The sequence below is a fragment of the Dermacentor variabilis genome, chromosome 10, assembly GCF_050947875.1.
Source record: "Dermacentor variabilis isolate Ectoservices chromosome 10, ASM5094787v1, whole genome shotgun sequence".
In the NCBI taxonomy this organism is placed as follows: Eukaryota; Metazoa; Arthropoda; class Arachnida; order Ixodida; family Ixodidae; genus Dermacentor; species Dermacentor variabilis.
In genome coordinates, this window is record NC_134577.1 from 135,465,384 (window position 1) to 135,492,322 (window position 26,939).

The 26,939-nt window shown below is 48.5% G+C and overlaps 1 protein-coding gene across 1 annotated transcript in view; it reads left to right on the forward strand.

Moving 5' to 3' along the window:
• Nucleotides 1-26,939, forward strand: part of LOC142559425 (adhesion G protein-coupled receptor B2-like) — a 588,333-nt gene that overhangs the window by 485,795 nt on the left and 75,599 nt on the right. Inside the window, exon 5 of the mRNA XM_075671022.1 lies at nucleotides 20,402-20,579. Coding sequence (XP_075527137.1) covers nucleotides 20,402-20,579 — 178 coding nt within the window. The remainder of the gene's footprint in view (nucleotides 1-20,401; nucleotides 20,580-26,939) is intronic.

A 26,939-nucleotide genomic window follows, 5' to 3' on the forward strand; every position in this document is an offset into this window, starting at 1 on the left:
AGACGATGACGTTGTCGAGGTAGCAGAGGCATGTGGACCATTTGAAACCTTGGAGCAAGTAGTCCATCATACGTTCGAAGGTGACAGGGGCGTTGCATAATCAAAACGGCATTACTTTAAATTGGTATAAGCCATCAGGTGTGATGAACGCGGTTTTTTCTCGGTCCATATCGTCAACAGCAATGTGCCAGTATCCCGAACGAAGATCAATAGACGAGAAATAGCTGGAACCGTGCAGGCAGTCAAGGGCGTCGTCTATACGTTGGAGCGGGTAGACGTCCTTTTTTGTAATGTTGTTCAGATGACGGTAGTCAACACAGAAGCGCCACGTGCCGTCCTTCTTCTTAACCAACACCACAGGTGACGCCCAGGGACTCGAAGAAGGCTCAATGATGTTTTTATCGAGCATTTTGTTGACTTCGTTTTGAATTACTCGGCATTCCGACGCAGAAACTAAATACGGTCGTCGGTGAATAGGCGTAGAATCACCAGTAAGAATCCGATGTTTGACCGCCAGCGTCTGGCGTAAAGGGCGATCGTGGATGTCGAAAATATTTTGGTAGGACGATAATACTTGGCAAAGCTCTTCAGCCTGCGCCGAGGACAGGTCCGTCGCAACCATTTTCTTTATATTAAGATCGCCACCCCAGGCTGGCGCGAGGGGCCTGCAAAGCTCGCGCGAACCATCGGTCGATAACGCTGCCACGTATTGGTCGCCGAGACAATCAACGGTGTCAAGGCAAATACCTTGCGGTAGAATTTGCTTTGCCAATCCAAAGTTACAGACAGGCATGCGAGCTCGATTCCAAGTAATATTAAGTATACTGTGAGGCACTGTAACGTCATACCTAATTGGAATGTCTGGCAGTAGAGCGACGAGGTACTGGCCATCAGGAACTGGTGGGAAAGACAACAGTTCAATGTAGGCTGTTGACTTTGGCTGCAGGCGAAGAAAGGCGGTGGGACGTAAGCGGCAGTGGGGTGCGTCAGAAAGTTCTGCGAGCATCGGCAACTCAAGGCGAAGGGTACTGGAAGAGCAGTCAATAAGAGCAGAATGTGCGGAGAGAAAATCGAGGCGGAGAGTGAGGTCGTGGGGCAATGAGCAATTACGGTGAAGACGACACGAGTGTGGCGGCCGGCGATGCTGACGCTTGCCGTACACATGCCGATGATAGGCACAGTACCGCCATCCGCAACGCGGAGGACGCGTACCGACGCTTGGCTGAGGAGCCTGTTCAGTCGTTGTCGGAAGGCAGCAATCATAAGTGAAAGATGTGCTCCTGTATCGATGAGTGTCGTGACAGGATAGCCGTCAACGTCAACGTCAAGAAGGTTTCGGTTCGTGGGTAACCTGAGGAGAGGATTTGAGGACACGGTCGACAACGCAGCTTCAACTCCAGAAGCTGCAGTACCTAGTTTTCCGGCTGGATCCGGGAGGCGATAGGGGGCGAAGAGAAGCGACGGGGTTGGGGCGAACGAGACTGATGGCGTTGAGGTGAGGGCGAGCGGCTGTACCGAAGGTTTGGAGCAGGAGTATCAGCGGCAGTGGATTCATGGTGGGTGGTATAGGAAACGGAAGGTCGAAAGGTGCTGGAATAAACGGCGGTGTAACGTCCGAGGAGGTGGTGGCCATCGGTTGCGGCAGTGACGAGCGACGTGGCCGATGCGACAGCAATGGAATCAGATCGGCCGGTCATTAGGCGTACGCCAATCAGACGGGTAGCGGCGAGATGTGGCGGAAAAGGACTTCGGAGGACGAGCAGGGCCGCTAGAGAACTCGGGAACGTTGGGTTGAGACGTTGAACACACGGAGTTCAGACCCATGCTTTCAAATTCCTGTCTGACGACGGCCTGAATCATCGCAAAGGTGGTTGCGGACGGATCGGGAGGCGTCGTTGAGAAGGCTGGCGAACAGGCGGCCTCGAGCTCGCGGCGAGCAATACGGGTGACGTCGTCACAGGTGGGGGTCTGACGTGGTCGACCCTCCCATGTCGACGTAGCAGCCGTGTCGGGTAGCCGCGTGATGGGGTGTGTGATACGGCGGCTCTTAGCTTGTTCAAGGCGATGGCATTCTTTGATGATGGCGTCGATAGTCGAGACGTTGCCGAAAACAAGCAAATTGAAAGCGTCCTCGGCGATGCCTTTTAGAATATGTGACACTTTATCGGTTTCGGACATTGCAGCGTCAGCTTTGCGGCATAGAGCTAAGACGTCGAGCAAGTAGGAAACGTACGGCTCCGTAGATGACTGAACACGAGACGCAAGAGCCTTTCTCGCGGCAGCCTTGCGCCCAATGGGGTCGCCGAACAGTTCCCGTAGCTTCCTTTTGAAATTGTCCCAACTGGTTATCTCGTCGTCATGCGTTTGGTGCCACACGCGTGGGGTGCCGCCGAGACAAAAGATGACATTGGTGAGCATAATCGTTGCGTCCCACCTGTTATTAGCACTGGCGTGTTCATCGAGTTTGATCCAGTCTTCAACATCCTGGCTCTCCAGGCCAGAGAACCCACCTGGGTCGCGATGTGGGGCGCCCGTGACCATTGGAGCAGTGGGACAAGCCGAAGCCATTGCAGAGGTGGGCGCGTCACCGGGAGGCATGGTGACAAACTCGGTGTGCCGACCACTTCTGAGTTCCGTGGTGAGGACGGGGATCGCTGACCTCCACCAGAATGTTGCGTGTGGAAAAACACAGGCAGAAGAGACTATTTACAGGCTATTTACACTGGAGCCATGCAGCCAGGCAGCCAGGCCGACACTCGCTCGCGCCAAGCACACCGACCAACTTCATCGCCATTCTCGCGGCGGCTCGTTTCTTGAGCGGCACTCGATGATATCGTAATAATATCAACAGGCCCAAAATGCTACGTGCCAGTCACCACGTGGTGTTCCTCGTGGCGATCATCTCCAAGACGTGTGATGTTCCGCGTGGGCAGCCAGATGAACTTACGATCTCCGCACACACTGATTCCAAGCCCATTAAGAGCAGGTCATTTATCAACGACTCATTCTCAAGCCAGCGATGGAACATGATAGTGCGGCATAAAAAATTAGTAGATTTTCACGACCTTCTCGTGAAGAGCGTAAACCAGCAGGTGTGCCTTCTGAAACCGAGGCACGCCGTCTTCCTTTCGGCAGTGGCGCGCCATTTGACGTTTCCAACAGCTTACGCGATCTTTAATAAAAAAGATCAATCAATACAATCGATGATTACAACAATACGAGATATGATTACAAAAATAATCAGGCCCAACATCGAACAAATAACCCTCGCCTTCAAGCAGTGTGATAACGAGCGCACTAATGGAGATCCACATTGTGACCGCAATTAGAAGCACGAGAATCGGTTTGCTGGCCCCTTCAAGCCGACGGTCGTCATCGTGACTTCATCGTGAGCTGACCTCCTCAAACTAATTCGGCGGCGAGTTGGTAGAACTGAACTAGGATGGTTGCTTGAGCTAGTTGGCAATTCATGACCAAAAATAACGTACAGCGCTAAGGACAAGGACTGCGAGAGGCGACAGAGCGCTGACTTCCAACAATATTTTATTGCGTTGCTACATTGTGTGTATAATACAAGAGAAGGCATGCGCAGAAAATGAAAGTCAGTCACAAGGGGTGTTCTAACAGCAAGTCACTATACGAAGAGCATTGTCACTTGAAAAAAACGAACATTACGATTTTTGTCTGTTTAGATACGTGACCTCACTAGGGGTCAGCGCGATAGAGGGGGCACTAACGCACATACTAAAAAGTTTTCTGATGAAATCAGCTTTCATAATTTCCCGGCTGATCTATGAGCTTTGTCTGGCTAAAACTTCAGTATCTTCAAAGACGGGCACGCAGCCGCAGTGCCGGCAATGGATGCCCAAGTGGCCTTGTACAGTGGTGTGGGCGTTGTTACATAGATTGTAACGTAACATATTGTAACATATTGTAACGTAGATTGAAGACGGAGTGTTACAAAATAGATGTTTTCTTTAATGGCGGGCCAGAAGAAGAGCGTGCAGCCTGCGCACTTTGTCGTCTTTCGTGGTGCCGACATTAGCGCCGCGCCGTCCGGCGGTGCGCGAGCCCCACTTCTGTCAATTGCCCCCAATGCGAAAAGCGACCGTCTCGGTCGCGTCAGAAAGATCTTTCAGCGACATAAGAAATGGAGCTCCTCAGGTGTATTTCGGCGTTCACGTACGTGCAAAGTGACACGTGCACTTGTCTTTATCGGGCGACACGTTTTGCCACCTAACAAGTGTTATCGCACAGCGCGGGACGCGCCTGCATGTATCCGAAGTTTCTGGAAAGTTATCGATGCTTCTATCCGCCGTCTGTTGTCGCCGAACCTTGTGTTATTTGATTTCATGGCTTGACGCGAATGGTGTGGAACTTTGTAGAAGGCATGCGGGTCCCAACGATTAGTCTGGAACATTCGATGACTACTGTATAAAAGCCGACGCGCTTGGCCCGCTGATCAGATTTTCGACGATCGCCGAGCGTATTCGCCACTATCGTTGTGCTATAAGTGTAGCCTGTTTTGTGGGCACAGGTTCACCCAATAAAAGTTAGTTTTGTCGTTCACAGTATTGCTACTGTGTTATTCAACGTCACCACCACGTGACATCTGGTGCAGGTGCTTTACGTTCATGTACCGGACGCCCCCGACAAGCCGTAATTCAAGCCCGGACCGCAAAGACAACACCAGCACCGTCCCGGAACATCGAGCAAGCCGCCGGCTACAGCAGCTGCCCCCCGAACTCAGAATTCTACCAGAGACGACCAAGAAGAGCGTCAGGGAAGTTCGTCCAGAGACGACCAAGAAGACAGCCGCAATGGCAGCCGGAGCAGCCCCAATAGTTCTGCAGAAGCCCAGGGAGCTGTCGACGTTCCGCGGTTCCACATTTGAGGACCCGGAAAGCTGGCAGGAGACGTATGAGAGGGTCGGTAAGATTAACAATTGGGACAGCGACGACAAGCTGCGGCATGTCTATTTCGCATTGAAAGACGGCGCCAGGACCTGGTTCGAGAATCGACAAGCCACCTTAAAGACGTGGGACCTGTTCCGAAGAGGCTTCTTGCAAACGTTTGCGAGCGTCGTGCGAAAACAGCGAGCCCAAGCTCTTCTAGAAACCAGAGCGCAGCTGCCAAACGAGACGATCGCGATCTTCACGGAGGAGATGGCCCGTCTTTTCTGGCACGCCGACCCGGAAATGTCGGAGGGAAAAAAGCTCGCTTCCTGATGCGGGGCGTCAAGCAAGAACTTTTCGCCGGACTTATTCGTAACCCACCGAAGACTGTGGCTGAGTTTTCTGCAGAGGCATCGATGATCGAGAAAACTCTGGAGATGCGCAGCCGGCAATATAACCGCCAGGGGCACACGCTGCAGTATGCCATCCAAGGACTGGGTTCGGACAAACTTCAAGAGACAATCAGGGCCATTGTGCGCGAAGAACTGCGCAAAGTCCTGCCTTCGTCGCAGCCTCAAGTAACTTCGATCGCTGACATCGTGAAAGATGAGGTTCAGCGATTGCTTGGGGTTACTGAGGTGCAACCTCAATTACCGCAGCCCCAGCCGGAAGCGATTACCTACGCCGCCGTCGCACGCCGTCAAGGCCCGCCTACGCGACCCCGCCAGGGCCCTGTAACGCCGCAATTCCATCGTCCGCCACCAGCACGACCATCCGTCGCGCAGCGCGCCTAGGTGAGGAAGACGGACATTTGGCGCACCCCCGACCACCGCCCGCTCTGCTATTACTGCGGCGAAGCCGGCCATGTGTACCGCCGATGCCCATACCGCGACCTGGGATTGCGAGGCTTCGCCGTCAACGCACAGCGCCTGAGGAAAGGTGAACGCCCTCCTGACATCGCCGACTACCTCGCCCTACTCAACGGAGCCCTGGACGACCGTCCCGTTCACCGTCACCAGGCCGCTACCTGTCGCCGCAGCGCCGACCATACACCGGCCCAGCCCGGGGCCGCTCTGCGAGCCCATATGCGGAAAACTAAAAGCATCAACCGATGGAGGTGCGGTTGCTGTTCGTCGAACTGACGAAGATCCTTCGTCTCCGACGAAGACGACCAAGAAACCATCTCGACGACCTAAAGACGACACGCCGCCGCCCCAACGAAGTCAGGAAGCGAAGACTACACCGACGAAAGACGACTTGACGACGCGACGTTCCAGCTTCTGTTCAACACGACGCAGCCGTGATCCGACGCCAAGACCCAACTGCAACGCCAGACAAAGAACCACCGACCTCGACGTGCTTCTCGACGGCTACGCAGTCACTGCCTCAGTCGACACAGGGGCCGATTACTCTGTAATGAGTGGACACATCGCCGCCTAGTGGAAGAAGGTTAAAACTGCATGTGAGGGTCCCCAAATTCGGACTGCTGGAGGACACCTCATTAGGCCGACTGCAATGTGCACGGCAAAAATTACCGTTCATGACCGGACTTACCCTGCCACCTTCGTTATCCTCCAACAGTGATCGCGAGGCGTCATTCTTGGCATGGACTTCCTGAACCAACACGGCGCAATCATCGACCTGAAGTCGAAGTCCATAACGCTGTCGGAAGATCGGGCGATACCGCCGGAGAGCTCTAGTAGTCACCATGCCTTAAGCGTGCTCGAAACTCAAGTCAGCATCCCGCCTCGCTCCAGCATTGTCATTTCCGTAGGTACCAAAACGCCTGCCGACGTTGAAGACGTCATCGAAGGTGACCAACGTCTACTGCTAGACCATGAAATTTGCGTCGCAAGAGGGATCGCTCGACTGCATGGAGGAAAAACTGAAGTGTTGCTGACAAACTTCAGCCAGGAGTTCAAGCATATGAACATGGGCACGACGATCACATACACTCAGGAAATTCTGAAAACCAGTAATGCGTTTGTCCTCTCGGATTCCGCCACATCTACCCCGACGACCATGGTTCCCGAACCAGACTACAATATTAATCCAATCCCCCTGTGATTAAGCACCAGCAGCTCAGAAGTCTGCTCCGATACAAAGGCTGCTTTTTGACGTCATCGACGATTCGACAAACACCAGTCGCCAAGCATCGCATAATAACCGAGGAGTGCGCTCGACCACTCCGTCAGAGCCCTTACCGAGTTTCGACGCGAGAACGTGAAGCTATAAGACAACTAGTCGACGAAATGATGCGCGACGACATCATCGAGCCGTCGAAAAGCCCGTGGGCATCCCCTGCTGTCTTGGTGAAGAAAAAGGACGGCACCTTACGTTTCTGCGTCGATTATCGTCGAGTGAACAAAATCACAAAGAAGGATGTATATCCCCTACCACGGATAGACGACGCATTAGATCGTCTCTGTAACGCAAAATACTTCTCGTCGATGGATTTCAAGTCTGGCTACTGGCAAATAGAAGTCGATGAGAGAGATCGCGAAAAGACCGCCTTAATCACGCCAGACGGCCTCTACGAGTTCAAGGTCATGCCATTCGGACTCTGCTCGGCGCCTGCAACGTTCCAGCGCGTCATTGACACGGTGTTAGCAGGATTGAAGCGGAAGTCCTGTCTGGTTTACTTGGATGACGTCGTCGTCTTCGTCGACAATTTCGACGATCACCTTTGGCGGCTTGCGACAGTACTAGATGCCATCAAGTTATTAGGGCTCACTCCGAAGCCAGATAAGTGCCGCTTTGCTCACGATGAGCTTCTGTTCTTCGGCCGCGTCATCAGCAAGCCTGGAGTCCGCCCCTACCCGCAGAAGACAGGTGCCATCGCAAAGTTCCCGCAGCCCATCGACAAGAAGGCAGTGCGTAGATTTCTTCGCATGTGTGCCCACTACAGGCGATTTGTCAAGGACTTTTCACGTATCGCTGAGCAGCTGACACAGCTAACTAAATGTGACGTCGAGTTCAAGTGGGAAACTCCGCAGGCCGACGCATTTCAAGAACTCAAACGACGCATGGATTCGCCGCCCGTACTTTCGCACTTCGACGAGCACGCCGATACCGAAATCCACACTGACGCCAGTAGCCTAGGGCTCGGTGCCGTGCTAGTTCAGAGAAAAGATGGTCATGAACACGTGATAGCTTACGCTAGCCGGTCGTTGTCAAAAGCGGAAGGCAATTATCCTACAACCGAAAAGGAATGCCTCGCCATCGTTTGGGCTACAGCGAAATTTCGCCCGTACCTATACGGCAGGTCATTCAAAGTCGTCAGCGACCATCAAGCTTTGTGTTGGCTAGCGAATTTAAAGGATCCTTCAGGACGGCTGGCGCGGTGGAGCCTAAGACTGCAAGAATTTGATATCACTGTAACCTATAAGTCCGGACGAAAACGCTCTGATGCCGATTGCCTATCACGCGCCCCCATTGACTCGCCGCCGCAAGATGACGAACATGACCACACCTTCCTTGGCATTTTAGGCGCAGAAGACTTCGCTGAACAGCAGCTAGCAGACCCGGAGTTGAAAAATCTCATCGAGTATGTGGAAGGGTGCATCGACGTTGTCCCTAGGGCATTTAAGCGAGGATTATCTTCGTTCTCGCTTCAAAACCACCTACTCGTAAAGAACTTCTCACCAGTGCGCGCTAGCTACCTTCTTGTTGTCCCGTCAGGACTGCGTCCAGAAATATTGCACGCCCTACATGACGATCCGACCGCTGGACACCTCGGATTTCCCCGGACACTATCGAGGATACAGGAAAGGTATTATTGGCTTTGCCCTGCAGTGGGCGTAACCAGGCTGATGATGATGATGATGATGATGATGATGATTGGCCGCGCCTGACCGCCGACGTCGCGCGTTATGTCAGAACATGCCGAGACTGTCAGCGACGCAAGACACCACCGACAAAGCCAACCGGATTACTACAGTCAATCGAGCCTCCTTGCCGGCCATTCCAGCAGATCGGGATGGACTTGTTGGGACCCTTTCCGACGTCAACAATCGGAAATAAGCGGATCGTCGTGGCGACGGAGTACCTCACCCGCTTTGCTGAAACTAAAGCACTGTCGAAAGGTAGCGCCGCTGAAGTGGCGAAATTCTTTGTCGAAAACATCCTGCTGCGACACGGCGCCCCAGAAGTCGTTATCACCGACAGAGGAACGGCCTTTACAGCGGAGCTCACCCAGGCTATTCTGCAATACAGTCAGACAAGGCACAGGAGGACAACTGCCTACCACCCACAGACGAATGGTCTTACGCAGTGGCTGAATAAGACACTCGTCGACATGCTACCATGTACGTCAACGTCGAACACAAGACGTGGGATGCCGTCCTGCCGTACGTAACATTCTCTTACAACACGGCGGTGCAAGAAACAACATAGATCACGCCGTTCAAGTTGGCTTACGGCAGGAACCCGACGACGACGCTCGACGCCATGCTGCCGCACGTCACCGACGAAGAGAATCTTGATGTCGCTACCTATTTTCAAGTGCGCCGAAGCCCGACAGCTCGCTCGCCTACGGATGAAAAACCAGCAGCGCACCGACAGCCGACATTAAAACCTCCGACGACGCTTCGTCGAGTACCAGCCCGGTGACCGTTTTTGGGTATGGACCCCGATACGCCGACGAGGACTGAGTAAGAAACTATTGCGACGCTATTTCGGGCCCTACAAGGTCATCCGACGTATTGCCGCACTGGACTATGAGGTCGTGCCAGACGGCATTTCGCATTCATAGCGGTGCCGCGCACGACCTGAAGTGGTTCACGTGGTGCGTCTTAAACCGTTTTACGGACGCTAACGAACTTTCGTTATTTTGTTGTTTTCTTTGCTACGAGTGCTTATTTAATTCTTTCGTTTGTTTGCAGCATCGGGTCGATGCTTTTTGAGAGAGGGGTATTGACACGTGTACTTGTCTTTATAGGGCGACACGTTTGCCACCTAACAAATGTTATCGCACAGCGCGGGACGCGCCTGCATGTATCCGAAGTTTCTGGAAAGTTATCGATGCTTCTATCCGCTGTCTGTTGTCGCCGAACCTTGTGTTATCTGATTTCATCGCTTGACGCGAATGGTGTAGAACTTTGTAGAAGGCATGCGGGTCCCAATGATTAGTCTGGAACATTCGATGACTGCTGTATAAAAGCCGACGTGCTTGACCCGCTGATCATTTTTCGACGATCGCCGAGCGTGTTCGCCGCTATCGTTGTGCTATAAGTGTAGGCTGTTTTGTGGGCACAGGTTCGCCCAATAAAAGTTAGTTTTGTCGTTCACACTATTGCTACTGTTGTTGTTCACACTATTGCCACTACATGAAAAACTTCAGCGCGAGAACGAAGACAGAGTGAACCGGGTCAGAACTGCAGGGGACGACTTCGTAGGTCACGTCACTGAGCTGGCGTGTAACCTTGTAGGGACCAAAATACCGGCGCATCAACTTTTCCGAAAGTCCACGGCGACGGACGGTAGTCCAGAACCGCACGCAGGCGCCGGTATTGTAATGGTTGTCGCGTCGACCCTGGTTGTATCGAAAGGTGTCTGTATGCTCATCATCGTATGCTCGGCATCGTATCTACGGATACGATGCCGAGCAAGTTAGGCGTGCCTCTTCCGCTCTTTGTACGAACTCTTCCACGTGTTCGCTGATCGGGCTATTATCAGCCAGAGGTAGCATGGCGTCGTGTTGACGTGACGTGGCGCCCGTATACAAGTTCGAACGGCGTAAACTGTGTAGTCTCCTGTACAACAGCGTTATACGCGAGAGTCACATAGGGTAAGATCTCGTCCCACGTCTTGTGCTCTACGTCGACATACATGGAGAGCACATAAGCCAGCGTTCTATTGAGACGTTCCATTAATCCATTGGTTTGAGGGTGATGCACAGTGCTCTTGTGGTGAGAGCTATGCGTCAGCTGGAGAGCGTCCTGCGTAAGTTCCATGTAGATGCTGTACCGCGGTCGGTGATGAGAACAGACGGTGCACCATGTCGTAGGACGATGTGGCATACAAAGGACTTGGCCGCTTCATACCAAGTTGCTTGCGGAATAGCTTCGGTTTCGGTGTACGGGGTTAAATAGTCGGTAGCGACGACTATCCATCTGTTGCGCGAAGTGGTCACTGGGAATGGTCCAAGTAGATCCATACCTATTTGTTGGAACGGTGCTTTTGGAGGGTCCGCAGGTCGGAGAAAGCCAGCTGGTTTAACTGGTGGTTTCTTGCGGCGCTGACAATCGCGGCAAGTCTTCACGTACCGTTGCACAGAAGAATAAAGCCGGGGCCAGTAATACTTCTGTCGTATCCTTGCTAATGTCTTAGTGAACGCCAGGTGTCCCGCGCATGGCTCATCATGGCAGGCTTGCAAAATGTCCTGGCGTAGCGCCGGCGGCACGACAAGGAGGTACGTATTGGACCGCTTCCGCAGTTTTTCCTGTAAAGGACGTTGTTGTGCGAGTAGTATGATGATAAGCCGCCCAAGAGCGAGCGGGGTAAAACATCTTCAACTCCTTGGAGGTGCTCGATCAGCGCCAGCAGCTCAGCGTCAGTGCGATGGTTCTCAGTCATCTTTATGGCGGTGATAACGCCGACAAATGGCAAGCGATGGTCAGGGTCCGATGACGTCGTAGGGAGTGGTGCGCGTGACAAGCAGTCAGCGTCACTGTGCTTCCTTCCAGATCGGTAGACAACTGTAATATCGTACTCTTGTAAGCGCAGTCTCCAACGGGCTAGTATGCGTGAAGGATCCTCGAGGCTGCCAAGCCATCACAGGGCGTGGTGATCGCTGACAGCCCTAAAGGGTCTACCGTACAAGTAGGGTTGGAATTTACCAATTGCCCGCACAATCCCTAAGCATTCTTTTTGAGTGGTTAAGTAGTTTTTCTAAGCCTTGGTGAGACTGCGGCTTGCATAAGCAATGGTGCGTTGCGCACCAGCTTGCCACTGCACAAGAACTGCCTCAAGATCCGCATTGCTGGCGTCAGTATCAATTTCAGTGTCAGCGTCTTCGTCAAAATGAGCAAGTATTGGGGCCTCTTGCAAACGCTTGCGCATATCGTTGAACGACTGCTGCTGCTGCTCGTCCGCCCAAATGAAAGGTGCATCGTCTCGTGTAAGCCGTGTCAGAGGCTCTGCAATTCTCGAGAATCCCTCGACGAAGGGCCCATAATATGCGCACAAACCAAGGAAGCGTTGGACAGCCTTCTTGTCTGTGGGTGGTGAAAACTCGGCGACGGCAGCTAACTTGTCGGGTCTGGTCGGACGCCTTGAGGACCAACGACATGGCCAAGAAATTTGAGCTCTTGGAAGCCGAAGTAGCATTCTTCAGGCTTGATGGTGAGGCCGGCAGTATGGATCGCAGCGAGGACCCTCTCGAGTCGTGAGATCCTCGTCAAACGTGCTCGAGAACATGACGGCGTCGTCCAAGCATACGGGGCAGGTTTACCATTTGAATTCAGCAAGACGGTATACATCATCCGCTGAAAGGTGGCAGGTGTGGAACAGAGAACGAAGGGGAGAACTGTGAACTCATAAAGCCTATCAGGAGTCATAAACGCTGTTTTTTCGCGATCCTGTTCATCAACTTCGCTTTGCCAATACCGTGATTTAGGATCCAACGAAGAAAACAAACTTGGCATGCTGTAGACAATCCAATGCGTCGTCGATGCCTGGCAATGGATAAACATCGCGCTTGGTGACACGCTTCAACTTTCTGTAATCTACACAGAAGCGTTGTGTGTTGTCTTTCTGACTAACACTACAGGGGAGGCCCACGGGCTGGTGGACGGCTGGATCACGTCATCTTGGAGCATCTCTTTCACTGATGCTTGATGGCTTCCCTTTCCACTGGAGACACTCTGTAAGGATGCTGACGAACAGGACGTGCAGACTCGTCCGTAATAATGCGGTGCTTGGTGATGGACGTGCGCCGCACTTTGGATGACGTTCAAGAACAGTCCGCAAATTCATTTACGAGACTCAGTAGACGGTCTTTCTGATGGTCTGGCAGAGCGGCGTTAACGTGAATCCGTTCTTTTAGGCTGGGTAACTCAGATTGCTTGGACGACGCGGTTTCCAACGTGGCAATGTCAGCAACATCAGTGATTTCGCGAAGAAACGCGATTGTCGTTCCTCGCGGTACGTGCCGATACTCGTTGCTAAAGTTTGTTAGCAAAACGACTGAACATTTGTTTCGCACCTGAAGAAGCCTTCTGGCTATACAAACGTGGCGCTCAAGAAGCAGGGGCATGTTCGCCTCAGCAATTCTTTCGGCACCGTCCTCCATGTCGCATCGGACAAGGGTAAGCACGCTGCTCTTGAGTGGCAGCGTGACGTGATCGTCAGATACGCGAAGCGCGATGTCACGGTCTTTGTCATTACTGTTCGCTATGGCTTGCGCAGTAGCGAAGCTGACTCTAGACGCTTGCCGGTCCATGATGGCACCGTTCGCCTGAAGGAAATCCATGTCGAGTATACGGTCCTTTCAACATTCAGGAAGAATGACGAAGTCGCCGATGTACGTGAAGCCCCGAATGTGGACTCGTACCGTGCACCGGCCCATTTAAGGTATGAGGTGCCCTACTGCAATACGAATCTTAGTTCCTGTCAATTGCGTCGAAACTTTGTTCAGTATACGCGCGAGATCCTGGCTCATAATAGACGTGTCCACACGGCCGTGACTTCGTGGTCGTCTATGGTAACTTGTACGTCACAGGATACTGACGCGGAACTACACTGCTTTCTCTGCGTCTTAATTACATAATATCGTGGTCGTTGTAGTGGAGGATCTTCAGCGTTCGCAACGTCAGTGACCTCTCCTCCGCAGGTTGCTGGATTCAGTTTTCCCAGGAGGCTGGCCTGGGTGAACGACGCCTCGTTGCTCTCGGCGTGAATTGGGGGCAGGAAGACCCGTTTCGGGTGGGTGACGGTGACCGGGGTTCACGGTATCGTGGGGCTAATGAGGTCCTGGGGTCTGCGAGGTATGCTTCAATTTCCAGGGGGCGTTCACCATTGCGCGGGCATGTCACATTCAGTGAAAATCCACGGAGCCCAGCCCGGCGGTAAGGACACGCCCTCTAGAGGTGATCGGCTTCACCGCAATGAAAGCACAAGGGCCTCCGGTCTCCGGTGCGCCATACGTCGCTCTTGCGGGGTGGTAGTGTTCCAGCCATGAATGGCGTGCGGCGAGTCCTAAGGTCGCCAGTTACTTGCTCAACGGCGCGCACACCATGAAAGTCCGGGACGGCGCGCGCATCGTGAGAAGTCGGAGACAACGAACTTCGCGCAGCTTCCGCATACGACAAGCGAGGCTGTGGCTGCCGTGCCTCGTGCTGTGGTGTCTCGCTTCGCTCCGGGACTTGTACTGCCTGCCTGATTTCTTCCCGGACGCCCTCAGCCAGAGCGAGTCGCGGTACCGATACCGCAGCCACCTGAAGCTTTTGGAGCTCTTCTCGAACAACAAGCCTAATTAGCTCCCGCAAGGCGTCGGTATTGTCCAAGGGTATAGCGAGAGGGTCACGCGATAGGGTCGACACGTCGCGGTTGTACTGCCTTGTTTGTAGCTGCAGTGCCTTTTCTATTGATATGGGATCCGCGAGAAACTCTGCAACGGTCTTTGTTGGGTTGCGTATTAGGCCACCGAATAACTCTTGCTTGACACCACGCATCAAGTTTCTGACCTTCTTTTCTTCCGGCATGGATGGATCCGCGCGTCGGAAAAGTCGGCACTTATCTTGGACAACCATTGCGACAATTTCGTTCGGCCGCTGTACTCTCGCCTGAATTGTAGATTCAGCTCGCTCCTTGCGATCGAGGCTGGCACATGGGCTGATTAGCTGCCATCGGAATTCGTCCGCTGTCGATAAGGCCTCTTCATGGTTCTCAAACCATGTCCGCGCGTAGTCCTCGAGGGTAAAGTAGGCGTTGCGTAGCTTGCGCTCTGGAGTCCAGCCGTTGAATTCTGCGACACGCTCAAAGTGATCGAGCCAGTCCTCAACGTCCTTGAAGGTGTCCCCAAGGAAGGATGCGGCGATTCGCGGCTGGTTAGGGATGACCTCGGTCGGTGCCTTTGAGTAAGAAGACGGAACCGACGTACTCATCCTTCTGACTGTCTTCGGTAGAGGCTCGTGCTCAGGTGCCAGTCCTTGAAGTCGAAGGCTTGTCCGTGCATGAACAGGGGTCAGCTCGACCAGACTTCGTACTGGGCTTGTAGGCGGCGTTCGATCTGAGAGTGGTAGCATGTACCCCTCCCCTCCACCAGAAAAACGGAGCGTAGATTGAAGACGGAGTCTTACAAAATATATGTTTCTCTTTGATGGCGTGCCAGAAGAAGAGCGTGCAGCTTACGCATTTCATCGTCTTTCGTGGCGCTGACCTTGGCGCGCGCCGTCCTATGGTGCGGGAGCCCCATGTATTTGTGTCAATATTTACTGCCGCAAGACAGGGGAATTTGGTTGATTACATTCGTTGTGCACGTCACAAAACATTTTCTGTTCCCGACAGAGCAACAACTCTGATGTGATTTAGGCGCTTTTGCACACTTGCAGGGCATTGCCAACTTTTGCAGGGATGAGGGAACGACTGCGATTCCTGCACGCTGTCCAATTTTCTTTAGCGGATGGGAGACATCATGCACACACGGTAGAACTGCAAACCTGCGTCTTTCAGCCAGCTGTTTCCTTGACTGAGCGGGCTCATCACGTTTTCTGCGCCTCAGAAGCTGTTCCACTAGGGCTGAAATTAAGGCCAATGGGTAGCCAGCCCAAGAAAGGCGATCAACCTGTGCAGCAAGACTATCTTGCATCTCGTGTGGACAAGATTTATTAAGGCTCTTAACGAGACATAACTTTATAATACCTCGTTTAACGAGCTTTGAGTGTGCGGAATTAAAGGGCAAGAGTGGCTTCTTACTTCTCGGTTCGGAGCACCAGCGCACATGTTTGTTACGAAGGCACAGCCTGAGATCTAGAAAGCGCAAGGAATCATCAATGGAGAACTCATGCGTAAGTTCTAAAGGCTCCAGCTCTTTCTTAAAGATCTCCTATCCTTCAAAAACAACAGGCTCAAAAAGCGTGATCAGTGCAATCAATAAATATCTAGTAGTCATCCACAAATCTGCACACTTTGACAACAGGGGACGCGGCTAGGTGACCATGAATACTGCGATCATGATGAGCTAGATAAATATCACATAGTACCGGCGCCAGGCACGATCCTATACAAACACCGTTCCTTTGCATGTAATTTTGTTCATTCCATGAGGTGTAAGTTTATTTCAAGTAGAACGTCAGAAGTTCAAGAAAGCTGCTAACAAAAACACCTGCAGCATTCTGAAAGCCAAGTGATCCAAAGTCATCCATGCATTCTTCAACAACCAGAAGCAACTTGTCATGCGGAAGTGGATAGTACAGATCTTTAACGTCGATCTAGAACATCTTGAGTCCCTTTTCATTCTGTACTATTCACTTCCGCATGACAAGTTGCTTCTGACATGACAAGGCAGGTGCTTAAACCATCGTCAAAGAGAGCACTGCCACTACGTCCATAGCGCTGTACAAGGCCACTTGGGCATCTATAGCCGGGACTGCGGCTGCGTGCCCCTCTTTGAAGATACTGAAGTTTTAGCGAGACACAGCTCACAGCTCACCGGGGAAATTGTGAAAGCTGATTTCACCAGAAAACTTGGTAGTATGTGCGTTAGTGTCCCCTCTATCGCACTGACCCCTAGTGAAGTCACGCATCTAAACAGACAAAAATCGTTATGTTCGGTTTTTTTTCAAATGACCATGCTTTTAGTACAGTGACTTACTGTTAGAACACCCCTTGTGACTGCCTTTCATTTTCTGCGCATGCCCCCTCTTGTATGTATGCACTACGATGTGGCAACGCAATAAAATATTGTTGAAAGTCAGCGCTGTGCATGTCGTCTCTCGCAGTCCTTGTTCTTCGGGCTATAGTCATTTTTGGTAGAACTGTGGCGGCTAGGAGGGGGCGGTGTGACAGGTGCGAGCCAGCTGGCTGCACAGAGGAGCTGTGAAAGTTGTAGGTGGCGCTACGTGCAGCTGGTGTGCAGCTTTCGTAGAGGGCACGGTAGCTAGCATGTGCGCTGCGTTCGCTTTGGGTCGCTTTTGAATTTTTAATGTAAAGCGTGGTGCCGACCTAACAAATTGTTTGCAGCTCATAGATACATTATTAAGAAGGGTGACACTTCTTCGGCGAGCATAGAATGAAAAGATGCGTTATTTGCAACGACGAACGCGCAGCAGATGTGTAGCTATGCGATTTAAAAAAGGTGGAATATCACATTTGAAGGCTACTTGGACGACTTGGTTCTTTTTTCTAAAAGGGTTGCATGGTGTTAGCGCAAGCGAACGTGGAATGTCAACAGAAACAACCCGCAACGCCGACTTTCAATTTCGGTCGTTTGCCGCAAGTGTAGCCAGCTGGCGCACAGAAAATTGTACATTCAGACAGACAAAATCATCGCCGCAGCTGCGCGCAATAAACCGGGGAATAACATCACCACATCGTTCAGTTCACTATCTGCATTCCCATGCGCCAGCAGCATGCATTTTAAATCGCTTTGGCGCTGACTAAAAAAGTTTGGTACTTATATGGGCGCTTTAACGAGCCTCAACATGGGAGGAGGGCGTAAAGCACACTACGAAATTTCCGTCATTATACGGAGGATTTCTGTCATTACACGGAGGAATTGCAGTTAAAAATATGGAAAGTATATAGTATTTAAAAAATGCGGGAAAAGCGTCTGTTCGTATATGGAAATCCTACCCGTTTTATGTTTTACGGACATTTTCACTGTACACTGGCTACACTGTTTTGCGCGAAACAGACAGAATTCCGTATTTTTGTTTTGCGAACATTCTGATTTTTGCGAGGAATACTATATACGCTGTCTGAATGAGTGCTTGTACTCACAAAGTTTCATATAACAATAATTTATTGAACACAGAAACAGTATGGATTATAAAGATACGTACAAAATGTCAGAGCTAGCTTTCCACTATTCCGGTGTGGTCGCAGTTTGCCTCGCATACGGGCCTTGTAACGCTCTGCCTTAGCTAACATTGTATAATTAGGAGTTACCATGCCTCACCATGCTTTGTCATATTATTGTGCACTATACCTATTCTCTACCCACTCCCCTCTGTAATGCTTCGGCCCTGAAGGTAAATAAATAAATAAATAAATAAATAAATAAATAAATAAATAAATAAATAAATAAATAAAAGTGCAAAAAAGTGTTCAGTTCACTAGAAATACCAGCATACCTGGGGGCACAGTAGTCAAGGAGCACAGTAAACATGCGTAAATATCTTAGCAAATATCTATAAAGATTCCGCATTTTTCCTGATGCTCCACAAGGGAAGTTCAAAAAACAGCGATCAAGAAGGCTCAGGCGGGGAGACACTATCTTGCCAGTGCTATTCACTGCATGCTTAGGAAAAGTGTTCAAGCTATTTGACAGGGAAGAATCAGGTGAGGGGACCAGCAGGGAACATCTCAGCAACCTGCGACTTGTAGATGACATTGTCCTGCTGAAAAGTGCTAGAGATGAATTGCAACAAAAACTGAGAGCCTTAGCCCACGAAGTGTCAGAAATCACCTTAATGTTAGCATTAAAATTAAACATAAAGGTAATGTTCAGTAGCCCGGTGAAAGACGGATAATCCATGATTGGTGATCAGCCACTGGAATTGGTGAAAAAGAACGTTTATCTAGACCAATTGGTCCCAGTAGCTTGGGACCTTGAGAAGGAAACTTACACAATAAGAAGTCGCAGCTCCGCCCGAAACGTGAAACATCAACTGCGATAGGCAATTAGACAATTATATAATGTAATGATAGTACTTTTGTCGACCGTATAAAGTTGTAAACTTTCGCTTAGTGACTGAATTAACAGGCATACTGGAACGCGCGTACAGGCAAGCATAAACACATCTCACTTGATGATCGCAAGCACTTACTGTCAAAACGCTAGCAGAGGAAGAGCGGCAGCAGCAGCGAGGGAATTCACCGTCGTGCTGCCTCTTGCTTCAACGTGAACTAGGTGGCGAGAACAGAGTGCACTGGAAGGTATGAGACCTCGGCGCGGTCTGTATCCATCGCAGATCGCTTACAGGACACGCGGCAATCACTGGAGTGCCTCCCGCCAGTGCGCGCAATGGAAGACTTTCACCCCGCCTTCCTTCTTGCCATCCTCGGCTCGCCCTCGCACATTTTAACTCGCACCCACAGCATATGACCGCGCGTCGTGTGCTATGGGTGCGCCACTTGAGCAGGAAAATAATTCAATTGTTACATTATCCTGGCCCTAATATCGGGTGATTTAGTTTCAGGACAAGTTCTTAGAGCTAAAAACATCGAACCAGGTATCCTAATGTGCCCAGAGAGCTGTGATAAAGGATCCCTCGTTGAAAACCTTTACTTGAAGATTGTGTACACTTAAGAAGGACATTGTTTGAATAAATGTCTGCTTTCGCCAGGCTTCTCAACCAGTTATTGGGTAAAGAATAAATCCTGGCGTTTTATGCACCAGAACCACGACGTGATTATGAGGCACGCCATAGAAGGTGACTCCAAATTAATTTTGAGCCCATGGGGATCTTTAACGTGCCCCCAATGCACGGGACTTCGGCTTTTTTTTGCATTTGGCCCCTTCGAAGTGCGGCCTTCGTTACCGGGATTAGATCCCGCATCCTCGAGATTCGCACTGCAACAACAAAGTCGCTGAGCCACCATATCGTGTAGCTATTGGCTAACCTTGTAAGAACAATGGCCCAAGGACAACCCAGGCTATTTCCTTATTGTAACTTGAGGTAGCCGAGGGAGATTGTCGAGCGTACAGAAGTGATTTACTTTATGAGGTGCTGTGTTGAGAGATGATTACATGAGTTTTGAAACAATAGCTGAGACTTTACCGACAAGTACATTGGCTGCGCAAGCGATTCTTTAATTTATTGCTGCAGTAATTCCGAAAGTACGGTATGTCGTGTTCGTAACAACTGACTTGCAACAAAACAGCCAAATCACTGCTAATCAACTATAGTGGAATGCGTAGCCTGGCTACGTGGTCTCCTAGCACTGATATGAGCGGGACAAATCTTGTTTCCTTACCTGTCTCGTTAGCGTGCGCTGCTTTCAGGCTAAATGGGCATAGTACGCTTGTGTTAACTTTCCTCAAAACACCGCGCCATTGGGCTAGTTGCTAAATCTTCAGACATAAACCTGTTGTGCACTGCAGCACACACAGAAGGCGCACCACACCCGATGAGCACTGACATCAGTCGGGGTGTAGAGTGTTGTACGTCTTCTTTCCCTTCCGCAGCGCACACATCACTTCCTGAGTTGTCTCGGTTTCTGTGCACTCGTATTTTTTGTTTTCAAAGCACTCCTCCACTAAGAAGCTTGGTGGTTTTCGCAGGTCATTCTGAGCGCCGCCTTTTGGGGTAAACATGAACTGAAGTAAGCTATGATTGTAGGACGCAGCTCTCAACTCGGTGGGCCTCGCTGCTGGTACTGGCGAGCAGCGTGCTTTCCTGGGCCAGTGGCGTGGCGGCCGAGCACCAGCGCAGCCGAGGCCTGTACGTGTGCTTCTCCGTCTCCACCATCATGCTAGGAGTGTTCATCGCCACTCTCAGGATCACTACCGAGGATCAGGTGCCGTCAACTGCTGTATCGCCACCGGCACGCCCTCTAGTGTTGTGTTTTCGGACACATTTCTCCTAACAGAGGTTAACTATACGGCGTTATATGCCGTCTGTAGGAGTTGCAAGCACGGTGGTTCAGCCAGCATGGTAAGGATGGTTATAGTGCCTGAATTTGTTTAAACTTCGTCCTTGTGGCTTCGAAGGGCTTTGCGACTTTGCGAACCGACTATTGTGAACAAAATTTTCAGTTATAAATGCTGCAATATGCAGTGATTGCACATGTGCGCAGTTTCGTTGCCCTCGAGATTTAGGCCGATAAAGGCAGATAAAGTATACAAAGAAATCAATTTGGACGGCTATATCCACAAGCATGAAGATCAGGCTGATACACTTACTAACCATAATTATCATCCTAGCTGAACAATCTCAATGCCAGAGTTGCCTCTACTAATCTTGATAACAAACTTAATGTTTTGAACTTGTACCTTCAGCGTGAGTTCACTTTACAGTGATACCAGTGCTGACTGCAGAAACTAAATCTCACCTAAAAACTCCCCATTACTGAAGCAAAAACAGGTTTCAACACTGCAACTTTCCCACGTGCTTTCCGTCGCATGACAGTAGGTTGCTGTGCCACGGGCAGGTGGCGCCCCCGCATGGATGTGCTTATAGAAGCATTAGTAAGATCTTGATGAGGGCTAGTTGTTTCGTATTTAGAGCTGAGGTAAAACAGCGTGAATAAAACAAGGAAACAAGGAAACAAATACCACATACAAGCGCTGACTGCTAACTGGAAGTTTATTTGAAATTCACCAGCCAGTTATATGTTATTCAGCTTAGGCATGCGCACACAAAGTCGCAATAACATCTGAAAATCACCAACATCATAATCGTTCATCCAAAAATGGTATTTCTTTTCCCGACAAGGCAAGAGAGGGAGTGCTTACACATGTATCTCCTTCCTTTCTAATGTGATAAGCCTCTACTATTTCCATTTCCGTCATACCTTTTCCTTTTCCTATGAATATTTTTTGGATATGGGAGTGCAGTGACACTTGTTACAGTGCCCTACTAAATGACTCCCATAGCCAGTGGCGTAGCCAGAAATTTCGTACGGGGCGGGGGGAGGGGGCTCATGTTGCAGCTCAGCCTCCTCCTTAAGGGGAAGCTTTAGCTCGGGTGCTGTTATTTAAATACATGTTGAAAGGTAATTCGTTTTTCCTCGCAACAACTTCAGTAAATTTAACAATGTTTGTTGCATATAAAAGAAAAACTTAAATTCTAGTGACTGTTGGTTTCGAATTTCTCACTTAGGCGGTCAATTCTATATTGAAAATTGACCATAATGGCAAATTTTAAGAAAACGGAACTATCAAGTTTAAAACTCAGTAACTCAACAATGAAAAATGATAGCACAATTCTGTGAATTGCACCTAATAGTACATCTACAGCGGACAAAATAGATATGTTAAACATGAATCTAAAAAAAAAACTTGTATTATGTAAATACGAGTTTTGCAGAACCCTTGTACACAACGTAACCAATTCACGCACGATACAAATTGACGCACCAAATTTGTCCGCATTGACTTTCCTAACAGTTGCCTTTTACAGAACCGAGATATCTGTTCTTGGTACATAGCAATTATGTTGTGAACGTTGTGCTTCTATTTTTTCGAAATTTCAAATTTTTAAAAATATTTTGCACAAAATTCAGGCCGTAAATCTAAATTCCGTTTCCAATAGACACTAGAATTTACCTTCTCTCTCAAATACAATAAATTTCATTAAAAGCGATTAGCAGGACTATCTCAGAAAAGCGTTTCTGAGTTTTACATGTATTTGAATAGGCCGCGTCGGATTGGGCCTCCTCTTAAACAATTTGTCGAGGGATCAAATGCATGAATAATAACTGCATTACCATTCTAAAAAAATGCTGTAAACTAATTCTTGAACGCTACGCACTGTCCAAGCAAGTAAAATGTGGATTTTTTTGTAAAAGAATATTCTCGTATGTGCCAAAAATTGTGCCCAAAGTAACTGATATCAATGCGTCCATGTTTTTTTAATAAGTAAAGAAAATATCACACGAACTTTAGAACTATATCAGTTAGAAACCAGGAAAGCAGCGCATGCCACTGATATGAAAAATGAAAAGGCCATGAAATGAACAAGTTGAGGACAAATATGTTAATGAAACTTAGTCATTCAAGAACCGTGTTTACATTCATGTATATATGCAATGGCCAGTGAAAAATCTCCGTGATGCTGTCATGTCAAAAAATTAAAAGGCAGCACAACGTTTATCCAAAATGACTATTCGGCATCAACGTTAAGAAAACGGAAACTGCTGTGGGAAAGTGCAAAAAATGAGAAGCAGCTGGGAAAAAAGGGTCTCGCTTATTCACGACAGACTTAGAATTGACAAGGAATTCTTCTTTTGGGATGAATCGATTAACAAACTTGTTAAAACTATAAAAAACAGATCGTCCACGCCTGTGGAAGGTGATCAAGATAATGCATCCGTATTATCTTGAGATTGACACGATGCCTGTTAAGCTCATAAACGTCTCCGAATGTTGAATATAAACGCTCGCAGTGTCAAAAAAAAAAAAACGAGGCCTTAGAGATCTTGCTACTACAATACGATCCTCATGTAACTGTTTTAACAGAAACCTGGCTGAACGAGAAGATATGCGGTAACGACATTTTTCCTCCTTATAAAGTTTATCGTAAGGACCGGCACTCTAGGGGTGGTGGTGTAGCGATTTTAATTACAGATAGCGTTCAGGCTGTTTTGCTGGACGACATTATCGACCTCGAATGCCTGCGTGTCTAAGTCTCTTACTGGGGTCACAGTTTGACGTCATACGTTTTTTATAGACCTCCGCATTCCTCACCAGATATATTAGAGAGACTGAATATAGAATTGTCCATGCATGAAAGAAACAAAATTGTTCTGCTTGGTGATTGTAACCTGCCGGAAGTAGATTGGGAACGCCTTATTGCCAGTAATCAACATAACAAACACGTGAACATTATGTTTGATATTATGTTACGATACAACTTGGTGCAAGTAGTCCATGAACCAACTCGTGTACAAAATGCATCCAGCTCGGTGTTAGACTTGGTATTTCTCAGTCGAAATTTCTCTGATTATAATGTGAAAGTCGAGCAAGGGCTCTCCGATCACCATCTCGTAAACCTATCGCTACCGCCGGTACCTCTAGATAAGCACAAACACGTGTCTGCGCTCTACTATTAAAGATTTTTCTCATGCCAATGACGTAGACGTTGTCAAATATATGGAAGACTGTTTGGTTGATTTCGACAGCAGCAATGTTCAGTTACTTTGGAATAAGTCCAAGGAAATGTGTCTTTATTGTCTGGTTAACTTCGTCCCAAACAAACGGAAGAAAGTTAGCAAACAAACGCCTTGGATGAATCGGAAAATCATCCATTTGAAACGCAGAATAAAAAGGTTTAAAAAAAAGTGTGCGGGGCAGTCCAACAAATTACGAGAAATGCAAGACAATCTTGCAAGTGCAGTGCACACCGCGAAAGATTATCATTTCGAGATATCACTTCCTAACTTCATAAAAAATCATCCTGCTAAGTTCTGGCAGTACATAAAAGAAAAGAAGAAGCCAGTTTCGCAAATATCACTTGACGGGAAGGCAATTACAGATCGGAGTGACATTTTTCAGCACTTCAACAATTATTTTCAAAGTGTGTTCTCTTCTTCTACGGTGAGCGCATGCGATATCACACTGCATGCTGATGTAAATTGTCACACTGATGTCCATTTAACAGATGTCAATTTCATATCTTATGCTGGTGTATTTAATATGCTACTAAACTTGAAAACCAAGAGAGCATGTGGTCTGGACGAAATTCTTAACGTATTTCTCAAGCGATATGCTCAAATTCTTGTCAAATTGCTTGTGATCTTATTCCGTGTCTCACTCATGACAGCGCAACTGCCAAATGACTGGAAGACTGCCTGAGTTGTCCTGTGTTTAAGAAAGGCGACCGGTTATTTATGCAGAATTATCGACCGATATCACTAACCTGCTAATGCTACAAACTTGTAGAACATATAATTGCAAATTGTGTACAGAAATTTTCGGAAAATAATGCTGCATTAACCAAGTACCAACACGGCTTCCGAAAAGGGTATTCTACGGTAACCCAACCGATAACGGCAGTTCACTCGTTCGCTTTATCTCTCGATCGTAACGGCCAAATAGACGTTATATTTCTTTACTTTAGTAAAGCTTTTGATAAGGTCCCGCATGATAAACTAATTTTAAAACTTAGAATCCTTGGCATCCCAGAAATCTTTGTTAACTGGATTTCCGCATACCTGACTAACAGGAAGCAACACACTGACATTGCAGGACAGCTTTGTGGCAGTCTCCGAGTCACGTAAGGGGTACCTCAGGATAGTGTACTGGGCCCCTGCTCTTCTTGGTTTATATTAACGATATTGTAAATGTAATAACCCCTGGTGTGCAAATCTGGCTGCTTGCAGATGAGTGCGTTTTGTTCAAAGAATTTTTTTGTTCCGATGATCAGATTGAGCTCAATAACAACCTGAATAACATATTGAATTGGTGCAATGATTGGGGGATGGTTGTTAACACCGACAAAACTGTTCTCCTTCCTATAACACGTAAAAAAACACCTCTGTCTTTCACTCACAGACTTGGCCCGTCGTCATTGAAAAAAGTTGACAATTACAAATACTTAGGTGTTACATTAACAACTAAGTTATCCTGGAATATACATGTTAGCAATATTTGTTCAACTGCCTTTCGAAAGCTCTGCTTTCTGAAACATAAACTTCGAAACACCCCAAGCAATGTCAAACTACTATGTTATTATTCATTATTCAGGCCCAAATTTGTATACGCCAGTCTAGTATGTGGCACTTTTACTCAAATAAACATTAATTGTCTTGAAAGAGTACCGAGGAAAGCAGCCCGGTTTATTTATAACAAATTCTCACGAACTGACTCTCCATCTGAAATAATGATAGCCAATGACATCGCCCTTCTTATAACGCGTCGAAAACAGTTCCGAATCGACTTCCTTTCACTACTTCTTAACCAAAATCTTGCGACAGATCCATAACCGTATCTATCACCCTTACTAACCAGACGCGCAAGACACCATCAGCCTAACTCTTTAACACCTTTTTTTTTTGCTAGAAATGACACTTATAAGTATTTCTATTTTCCGCGCAATGTCTTAGATTGGAATGAATTAATCCAGACATCCTAGTCTCTCCTACCACATCGAAGTATCACTGTTGCACCATTTCACATCTGTTATTGTAGCACTATTATTACACTAATCTAGAAACAAATTCTGTCGTTGTTTAGAACTCAGTTGTACTATATTTTATTACACTAATCTTTAAGACAGATTCCATGGTTGAAATTTTGTGTTTTATTATCTATGTTATTTCTTCAAACAGTTTGTACTGTAGTTTCTTTTATTATGATTGTTTTTTAAAACTACCCACCTGCTTGGACCCAAGGGTCTGCAGTACGTAATAAATAAATAAATAAATTTGTTCCAATGCATTACGCAGGAGCAGGTGTCACCGGTCGTGAATCGTGAGTAATCACACTGAAATTATAGTCGCAACAGAGAGCACGTATATAAAGCAGTTCTGCAAGCTATACGAGGGCGAGTCAAATGAACGTGAGCCAACGCGAATATATGACAAACGGGGTACTTTATTAAAAAGTAGTCTTCATGAGAATTTAGACATTTGCCCAATTGACTAACGAGTCGCGTGATTCCCGTCTCATGAAACTCCTTAGGTTGCTGCTTCAAAAAGTCTAACTGACTCTTTCACGTCATCGTCCGACACGAATCTAGTTCCGTTGAGCTCTTTTTCGGTTGCCCCAGAATGTGGAAGTCGCAAGCGGACAGGTCTGAGCTGTATGACGGATGTTGCAGGGTTTCCCACTTGAACTTTGCCAGTTTTGCATTAACCATATCAGCGACGTGGGGACGGGCATTGTCGTGGAACAGGATGACCCAATTCGTCACTTTTCCACGTAGTTCTTGATTGCGACACGCAGTGGTTCCGGCGTTTCACAATATCAGAAACAATTGAGAGTCTCTCAAGATTGAGCAAATTCTATCAGTAATGGCCCCTTACGATCGAAAAAAAAAGTCGACAACACCTCTCCGGGCGAAAATGACGGCCTTTGCTTTCTTTGGCCGTGGTAAATTCGAATGTTTCCACTGTAAGCTTTACTGTCGGGTATCAGACTCGTAGTGGTGGCACTATGGTTCGTCCCCGATCACAATAGCAAACAAGAAATCGTCATCCTCATTGTGATACCAGATC